The sequence below is a fragment of the Apostichopus japonicus genome, chromosome 2 (genome assembly GCF_037975245.1).
Source record: "Apostichopus japonicus isolate 1M-3 chromosome 2, ASM3797524v1, whole genome shotgun sequence".
Classification (NCBI taxonomy): Eukaryota; Metazoa; Echinodermata; class Holothuroidea; order Aspidochirotida; family Stichopodidae; genus Apostichopus; species Apostichopus japonicus.
This window is the reverse complement of record NC_092562.1, coordinates 23,634,928-23,645,236: the sequence shown is the minus strand read 5'-3', so window position 1 is coordinate 23,645,236 and position 10,309 is coordinate 23,634,928. Positions and strand designations below refer to the sequence as shown.

Below are 10,309 nucleotides of genomic sequence, written 5' to 3'. Positions count from 1 at the left end.
GAGCACAGCTGGTACCCTCACATCTTCCTGAAAGCTTATCACAAACAGCGCCATCAAGACACAGACATTTATCTGTACATTGGTTACCATAGTAACCTTCTGGACAAACATCAGGAACTATGGATAAATAATATATTCATTTCCCTGTCATGTAAACATGAAATCGATCTTTATCTGCAGGTAAATATTTCTAAACAAGATCTGAAAGTATTAACCAGAATGCAAAATAGCATTGTGGTTTCGATAATGTAACATGAGCAGTTTTCTTCAGGAATCTGACGTTATGTATAGAGAGGGTGTACAACATACTTCATCTTCGTAATACAGTGAAAAGCAGTGTGATCTGACAAATAATATATTCTCAATGACACAGGAATTCCTGAAATGACCATGGACCTCAACAACAGGCTTCTTGTACTAAATTTGATACATAAACGTACTAAATATGACATCCGTCCTTGTTGAAATATTGTGTAAAACATGGTTTTCACAATTTAACCCCTGGTGAATTTAAACTACCATCGACCTCCGCCCACAACACTAGGCTACTTGCACTCAATGTGAGTAAAAGTACATACCAAATATGCGATCTGTCCAAGCTTCCTTTACAATATTATGTTTAGGAAGGTGCGTTAGTGTACAGAGACAGGTAAGAGGGGAGGGAAGTAAATATTTGGCATTTGTCAACTTCAAATGACCTTTGACCTCCACCAAAAACAACAAAGATTCTTGACTTAATGTGGTACTTCTACACACCAAATATGTGGTCTGCCCAAGTTTCCCTTCTTGAGATATCGTGTTTACAAGGTTTTCAAAATGTGACCCATGGTGACCGCAAATGACCTCTGACCTCCACATTAAACAATAGGCTTCTTGCACTCAATGTGGTCCTTCTACACACCAAATATGAAATATGGTCCAACCATCCCTTCTTCAGATATCGTTTTTAAAAGCTGGGCGTCACAAACGCACACCCACATACCCCATCATGAATCCAAAGGTTATGATTATACAGTAGTAGTTGGTATTAACATATTGACGGCTGACATTTATCTGCTACAACAGTGTAAAGAAACGCATATAGACTCCAAGAGTCACACTGTAGATGTCATCATTGTTAATTATAAACTAAATTAAGTTGATGGTTTGCAAACTCTCTATAAATCTTTTGTACTGAGGATATAAAATTATGTGATAACTATACAAGTAAATATGTGCAAAAAGTACAATAGAGGGTAAAGTTTGATGTTAGGAAAGTTAAAACTCTGCCTGCCCAGCCGAAACTCCAACCCACCCCCCACTTATTAAAAAATAATGAGAATGACGATGATGATGACGGACTGCTGACAGGCGGTCGGATGGACGGATAAATAATAAACATAAATTCACCTGTATTCACCTGTATCCCACACCTCATCACTAGACAGATGTAGTGTGGGTTGAAGAAGGGAGAGAGAGCACAGCTCTTGTAACTCCCCTACAATGCAAATGTCTGTCCAAAAGTCCCTTGAACTGATTAATACTGGTAGCATCAATGGCAGACTGTGGAAGGGCATTCCATTCGGATACAACCCTGACCGAAAAAAAATGTCTGCGTACATTCAATTTTGAATATTTTGCGCACAGTTTCATTGAATGGCCTCTAGTAAAAGAGATGTCGCTAAATTCAAACCATAATTGAGGGCTAGCTTTTACGAAACCTTTCATAATTTTAAAAGCTTCAATTAAATCTCCTCTTAGTCTTCTGGTGGATAATGTTGTGAGATTTAGAGCAGAAAGTCTTTCATTGTATGGCAAATGCTGCAAAGCAGGTATCATCATAAATACACTTTCATGTGTGCTAAACTCTCCCATAGCAGCTTAGGAACATGAATTTCCGAGACAGTACTGTTTCCATGTTCCATGTCATTGATTTCAGAATTAAGAAAGAAAAGAGAAAGCCTATAGTAAAGTTTGTGGTTTCTTGTCATAAAATTGTTCTTTTATTTTGATTGATGAACAGCAACTGAGTTGAATGAAAGAAAGAAAGGATCAGTCTGAGTCCAGATCCTGTAACAATTACAGACATATAGATGGTCAAATTCACTAAGTTGCCTTAGCAACCATCAATACAAGTGCAGATATGGATTGCTTTATAGTGCATGTATACAAGTTATCAGGTCTTCACAACAAATTCTTTGAAATCACTCAATATAAAATGGCTCGCACAGCAAAAAATCTATTCACCAACTGAACTTCACTCACTGCAATTGACAATGCCAATTTAATCTCTGTTCTTTGCTGTAACAGAATCCAAGACAAAAGTAATCTAACTTTACTTGCTATATAGCTAGAAATACAGGTCATGGTCTCTAAATATCCCTAATAAAATGATCTTTCTGTGCAATATACTGAAAATGTAAACACTAAAAGAAGAGACAATAAAATTAAGTGAAATATGTCACACAATTATCATAATCATGCATGATAACTGCAAGCACCTATCTATTTGTATCAAATCATGTCCAAGATAAGACTGGAATCTTGACTCTACTATGCAGAGTATAATGATATTACTCCAGACCTGCTTTGGATTCTCCAATTTCTCCTTACACTGCCTTCACTGCAAAATAATGTACCAAACCTCCACTAGTTGTTACTTCCCTACAGAATATATGCCCATATCAAGCCATTCTTTTACACATTGTAAATCTTTGTTTGAGAAGAAATTCTGAAATCTTTGCAAAAACGATTATAAGAGGACAGCAAACATCTTTCAAAACATATGAAATTTAACTTATCGTCTCACAGGCACGAGGCCACAATAGCACTAGACAATTTATTCCTTTTCAAACTGGCTATTCAGAACCCTTAAATGAAGGAGCACCAGTTTTTGGGAATAAACCGAAATTCTATTACATACAAACTCTTCATGTTCAATTCTAGGTTATAAAATGCAATTTTATTAAAATTTTACACAATGTTTTCATTATTGGTTTCAAATGAAGTAAGATTCTTGTGAAATTTGCAAAACAGCAGTGAACATATCAAATTCCCATATCCTACTGTATCTGTGAAACGTTTTCAACAGTTCATTACCATTTAAATCTAAGTATTTAAAAGGAAGCAAAAAGCAGATTTTGCTACTGCTTGACATTCAACTAGGAGTGCCAAGTAAACCAACTTATTTATCTCAAATAAATTAAAGCGTTTCAAATGAAAAAAAAAATGAGATCACATTTGTAAATGCGCCCTTTAAAACCACTGCTATAAAGGTTTACCTGCCTCTGGTATTTTTATAGGTTCTCGCACTAGATCACTGGAAATTTGAGCTGTGCAAGAGACTTTGGCCTTGTTCACACTTAAGAACACACTCGTACTTCAAGTCTGCAAGGGCGATTAATTCCTTTTGTGTGAACGCTCTTGAACTCATACTTTAAGTCCATGTGCGTTCTTAAGAATAATCCTCCTTTTGGGTTTTTTTCCATCCCCCTTGCATTCTTAATAAATGTAATGTAAACAGTTGCGGACTTATGATGAGGTTTCCGTTTAAGTTATAATATCCACTCAATCCAGTGGACTTTGGAGGGGATTTTGAACGTGCAGTAGGCATACAGTAAAGTTTACAGATCAGGTAAACCTATGTTGTGTATGTTTGTTCAAGTACCAGACCGTTGCATTTCTTAACAGAAACACTACCTAACGACGCTATACGTTAACCCATTTCATTTTTCTTTGCACCGATTCACTGCAGAAAAGTCAAAGTTAAGGTTGTGAGACTAAAACCAACTGAATGGACAGTCCACTTAAATCTAATAAACTATAGTTCATTGTAGGCCAAACTCACATGTTTTTGAAGAGGTCAAAATCAAAAATGTATGTTTTTTTTTCGAAACGGATGATTTTGGAATCGGTTGCTACGGCAGTTACAAAAGGCTAAAACCATTAAGTATGGCCTGCCTATAATGAAGTTACATTAGCCTATGCATAGACTGTACTAGGTCTTTAGACCTAACATTAAAGGTATGCTGCATTGGTCCCAAATATGCTAGATATTTAAATATGGTCACCTGTGGTCAAAATTCTAAAACTGCTTTTATTAAAACCCTTGAGGAATTGTCCTCACTGGGACATACAGCCAATTTGTAAGTTCCTTAAAAATGTCTAAGAACAATTTGGAGTGTATAGACCTCCATGAAAGTACTTTTGAAAACTTCTAGCAATTAAAGTGTGCTACAATTTGGGGCCTTCACTGACTACCTTTAACTGCACACCTTCGATGTTGGATAAGCCTCAAATACGATATCAGTAGTAAAACAATGACTAGCAAGTTCGTTTGCTCATCAATTTGAAGGGTTTGTAAGAAATTTGAATCTGGGTTTACGTGTAATGGTATATAGTGGTGCCGTTGTACGGATTGGTTTGAAATTTGAATAGAGTATACTGTTATGTGCAATGAAAGTCTGGCGCAATGGTGTACGGAGTACGTACCAAAATAGTACAGCACATGTGGCAATGGCAATCCACAGGGAAACGTAAACAGTTGATATGACCTTTACACGCTTGTGGGGATCATTAATCACGCAAGCGGACTTAATACGAAACTCACTCTTGCTTTAATAAGACGTGTCATGTTCTTAATTGATAATCCTCTTCGCGGACTTAATATCAATAATCCCCCTTGTGTTCTTAAATGTCAACAAGGCCTTTTCCATGCTCGTTTTCTTTGCTGGCGTGGCAAACTGATTACATAACACAGGCTAACGTTCCAGACTAATAACCTTAAAAGATGAAGAAGTGGGCAGTGGCGAAAAATGAACAGCAGTCTTACTAAACGGCGGATTTTCAAATGAGTGCTATAATACAGTGATAGACAGTTATTAAACACATAACATTGAACATTGACATGTGAAAAGTAATCATTGATTGCCCAGAAAAGCCATTATAGGAGTGCTTCTCCAAACTAACTTCAAAGTTGCTTAGGCCTAGTACAGCTTTAACAAAAATATATTTTGCTGCATATAGTTGTGTGTTATTATTTTTAGTAGTTTTCTACTGGAATAATTGCAAGTACATGCAACATTAACATCAACCTTAGCCGCATTATGTAGACACACTCAGAATGTTTCATAATCTTTCATCTTTTGACTAGTGTATGGTGCTACAGATAATAAGCTTGCTAACAAGATTTACAAGAGTTTGCCCACTTGTAACCTTACTGACATATCACATTAAGAAACGCGGCAGAGAACATCCTAAATAGTATCTAATTAAGCACCAAGTTTGAAGGTCAAGCAAGCTCTGCACAGCGATTTTTTTTTATACAGAAAATACTTCTCTTACTCTGATAAATGTATCAGAACTCGTACATAGATGGTCTGTAATGCTATCATGGTACAAGACCTTTTACTTATAAGCCATCATAATTATCTTCATGTTGAGTTATAAATCCTTAAAATATGATACATTTGGAAAATTTGCTCAGCTGTACATATTGTCTATTAAATTAATTGAACAATTAAATGTCTTTGTGGAAATACTATTTTCTTCTGTGGATAAGTGATAAAATATTATTCAGCTTAATTGACATGATGACATCATTCATTCTGCTTAATTTAATTGAAATCCTTCAACGTACAAATTGCTACCAGGATGTGGTTTTCACTTCAAGGTGCAGACAATGTCTAGTATTTTTTGTTAAGCAATCATCTTGGCCTTTGGAATATCCTTGAATTACTTCCTTATTGTACAAATACATAGCTGTAAATTTGCCTGGTAAGTTTCTGACAAATAGCTCCTGTGAGTAAACTATTTTAAGTCAACTTTGGGCTAAAATTCCATCAATGTGGAGTGTATAGGCGGAGTGTATAGGCGGAGTGTATAGCCTAGTGGTTAACGCCGGCGTCTCCCAGTCATGAGATCCCCGGTTCGATTCCCCGCCGACAGCAATGTGTGTCGTCTGGCAAGGGTGTTGTACAATAACAACTTCCCGACATGGACGTTAAATGGATGTGTGCCGAGAGATTGGCTTCGGTCAGCTTGCGAGTCTATAAGCCTCCATGGCTTCTTTCGCGAGTTCCTGCTTGCGGGAAGATCACATATACATACATACATACAATGTGATCATCACACCATGACAAAGGTACACATAATGAATGCACTGAGTAGCAATAGAGTGTACAGTTCTATAGAGTTTGCTTGAACAGAGAGTATAGAAATTATAAAAGGAAGTGAAGGAGGAAATACAAGTTTCAACTGCTTGTAGTCAGTCTGAGTAAAAGCAATGCAAAGCGATTAGGCATACATTTAAACCCTCCCTAATGAAATATGTGAAGGTATATAACTGCACAGAAATAACTTACAGGTGGATATTTTATAACAGCTCACTTGATATAACTAAACATGTGTAATCCATACATAAATACCATTAAACAGTTGTATTGATCATGTATCTTATAAATACATAACCTAAAGGATCATACAATAAAAGCATCGAACTTACTCTGACAATTAGCCCCACTCCAGTCAGCTTGGCAGCCTCCTGTGTCACATACACCTGTAAATCTGTTACAGCTGCCTTGATTCTGACAGTGACAATCTTGTAAACAGCCAGCACCATATCTACCTGGTTCACAAACTGTACCGAAAATGATATAAGACTTGAGTGTTATCTCTTATACACTTTATTAGATTTGACTCATAGAAATTATTGGTATGATCACAAAAATTAGAATTTCTGTGAAAAAGGAGAGAGTACTACAGTATAGCAAAACACAATTTGATCTAATATCATGATTATAGTATGACCTGGATTATAGCCAAATACATTTCAATGCAAAGAATGTGTGCTATCCCATCAATTTTATTAATTTATCATTCGCTTGACAAGAATTTAATTTTCACGATGCATTGCAATGAAATTATGTCACAAAAATAATTGGACACAGCTAGATGGGGTCAATTATGCTGTGAGTTGAAAGAATATATCTTTAAAACCCAACTATTGGTTAAAACAAAACCAGAATTGGAAACAGGTATCAAGACTAAGATTTAAGCTATCATAAAGATTCTGCATTTCCCTGAACCAATTTTATCCAACCATTCATATTATCGTACAACTCTTCACACTTAAATACTAATTCTCTTTTATAGGTAGCCAGAAAATTGCTTTAATTTTTGATTCTTTGAAACTTCCTCTCTGGTTTCCTTTCTAACAGTGATAAAGTCAATGCTTTGGTATACTTTGATACTTTGCAATTATGATAATCTGAATTCTGTTAATGTACTCTTTCTCATGTAAATTTTCTCATAATGTGGTTTTATACTGCACCACTTATTTGATAGGCAAATGAAATGAATTGAATTGAATACTGTTAAAGCACAAACTTGCCTACACGAGAATAAGTGTACATGCTGAAACCCTCAGCAGTAGACTATACTGCACTTGATTCACATACTGAAACATGTACTGAACTATGAAAAATAAATAACTATTAAAATAAATGTTACATCCACATAACTTCCAATTTCGACAAATGGTGAAAATTACAGGTTCAACTGAGCATGGCTGATAGCAAATAATCTCATTCTTTCTCAATCTAACTACCATATGGTAGTATGACTCTCATTTGCAGCCTCTTGATTGGTTGAAAATCACTTCCAAGACCAAAAAAAGCATCAACAAAATACTTACCCACTGAACAACTAAGATTTTTGAATCCAGAGTTACATCTGCAACCAAAAGGATCTATGAGACAAAACAGTCTCCCTCGGCAACCATCATCAGCTGCTCCATTTCCAATGGTACACTCAAACTCACAAGAATAGCCAAACTTGTCAGGACCACACCCTGCAAGAAAACATTTTTTGCAGTTGTTTTTACATTCAATGCAAAATTAATCAGCATTTTCTCCCTGATATAAAGAAAAAACCACACTTGATAGTTTTACAAACTGTATTTCATGTTGTTCCACTGTATGCCAAAGAGATCTTCATCAATTCTCATGTGTTACCTGTGACAGTGACACCACCATGAAAACTGTGCAGTTGTATAGTTTCCTTGCATAAGTGATTGGAACGGCAGTGTAGAGTCACTTATTCATATACTGCTTCCTCTGATATGATCCTCCAAAAGATCAAATGTAGCTCCTGTTCCTCTCATTTCTATCCATATTTCAGCAGTGTCTATTTAGTATAAAGCTAAGTCCTTGGCTTGTCTAGAATTCATTAAAATTAAAATTTAGTTGTATTAATGAAAAGAAGATAAATGCATGTTGCTACAGTACAAGTTTAAGGACTATAATAAGTCAACAATAAGATTACCTGGGAATCAAAGTTATGTTAACCTGCACCCCGAACATGGTAAATAGATGGTCTCTTTCCAACATTCCTATCAAAGGCTACCCAGAGTAAGAACTCCCAACTTGGTGGAAGCTTTTCACAAATATTACAAACTATATTACTTAGTTTTCCTTGGAGGAATGGGAAGAGGAGGAATTACCAACATAGTGTCCCATATGGCCTCTCACCATCATTCAAAGAAAACCTCAAAAGAAAAAGTTCTCAGACATCTGTGCAAACCTGTCAGACAGTTTTGTCCCATGAATCCTGAGGACAGATACATTTCCCAGTTTCATCATCACAAACTCCTCCATTGTAACAATTGTCACAGATACCAGTACATCCTGGTGGACCCCATCTACCAGAGCTGCAAGCTGTTAGCAAAAGGAAAACCAAGAAGAACATAGTAAAGGAAATTATATAAGGGTAGTAGCATCTGATATTCCTTGATGGTTCCTTTTTTTTGGGGGGGGGGGTGGTTATTGAGGGGAGGAAGTGGAAGAGAAAGAAGACAATTGTGGTATTTTCTTATTGATTTACAGCATTAATCATGACGGGCATATACAGTCAGAGCAACTCAAAAAATGCTAATGCCAAAAATGTTGACATTCACGTTTCTTTGACTATCCCTAATTGGAACTTGCGAAGAAGCCTTCGTTGACTTATCAAAGCTGCAAATTGACCAAAAGTCTCTTAGATTCATATTTAACGTCCATGATAATGAATTGTCAATTGCCAAAAACTCTGTAACTGGACGACATACATTAATCTTGGTGAAAAGAGGCACTTATAGTTTGTGACACTTCATATATTTAATTTAAAGACTACTGTAGGTCTTTTAATCACAATATATGTTAATCTGTGAGACAAGACTTACTCTTGAAAAAAAGTATCCTCTAAATTAGAAAAACTATGGGGTTTCAATTAGGTGTTGCCAAACAAAACTTGAACAGACACTATTTGCCAATTCTCCTCCTTTGAGACATCTAGGCACATATCATTTCAACATCAGCCATACCTGGACACTGCAAGCCTTTATACATTTGACATGGATTGACACATGTACATGAAAATATTGGTGACAAACACTAAAATATTTGAGATTTAAGTTGTTAGCACAAGATTCAAGTACATTTTAATCCTACCAAGAAATTAAAAAATTCTTAAGCTCAGCAGAAAATATTTCACACAGCATTATCATTATGACACTTGGGTCACACTAATAACATGAAAGACAAGTCTTTTTCAGATTTTGTCCTGTGTTAACACCAACAGCAGGATTCATGTTAATTTTTGCCACAGGGATAGCTAAATAAACATTATAGCGAAACTAAGTTGCAATGTAAGCATCATATTGTTGATGACTATGACATAATATGCTTTGTTTTCAAACAAACAAAGGAAGAACAAAACAAAAGTGTGATATCCCAAAATATTCAAAGACTTTAAGTTTAGAAGACACTTTACATGCACGTATTACATCTTTTGTTGGGTTACAGCTACACAGTGGCATCTCCAATGGAGGCAAGTGCTCTCCAAATGTTTGGTGCACCCACCAATGATTTAAGTTTTGTAATGTTCCGAAAGAAAAGAAAGAAATGTTTTGACTTTAAATTTCTACTGATATTAAGCTCTGGAAGGATGAAAACCTCTGGTGCCAGTCAGTATTACCAGCCTGCTCCCCCCCCCCCCAATGTTGCTGTGCCACCTCCTCCTCCAACCCCTACTTCCAAATATCTCATAAAGTCACTGCAGCTACGCAATATGATGCACAAAATACATATGTCCTTATCAGTGTTACACCAGCTGCATTGTGATACTCATACAGAATGATAAATAGCTGTCTAGGCCACATGACAAATGCACACAGGGTATAAACTTTTGCACTCTATTTATACATAAATACATATATTATTAATATTAAAGATCTGTGGTATATTGAAATATAATGTCTGTTGCTTTGCTTAAAGCAGTCAGACTACTGAATGAT

The 10,309-nt window shown here is 36.0% G+C and overlaps 1 protein-coding gene across 1 annotated transcript in view; it reads right to left on the bottom strand.

The window, feature by feature from the left end:
- Positions 1-7,691: 7,691 nt before the first annotated feature.
- The window catches only part of LOC139983109 (tyrosine-protein kinase receptor Tie-1-like), a 44,222-nt gene continuing 41,604 nt past the window's right edge, over positions 7,692-10,309 (bottom strand). The window contains exons 4-5 of the mRNA XM_071996473.1: positions 8,560-8,693; positions 7,692-7,828 (exon numbers count right to left, since the gene is read on the bottom strand). Coding sequence (XP_071852574.1) covers positions 8,563-8,693 — 131 coding nt within the window. The 3' untranslated portion in view covers positions 7,692-7,828; positions 8,560-8,562. The remainder of the gene's footprint in view (positions 7,829-8,559; positions 8,694-10,309) is intronic.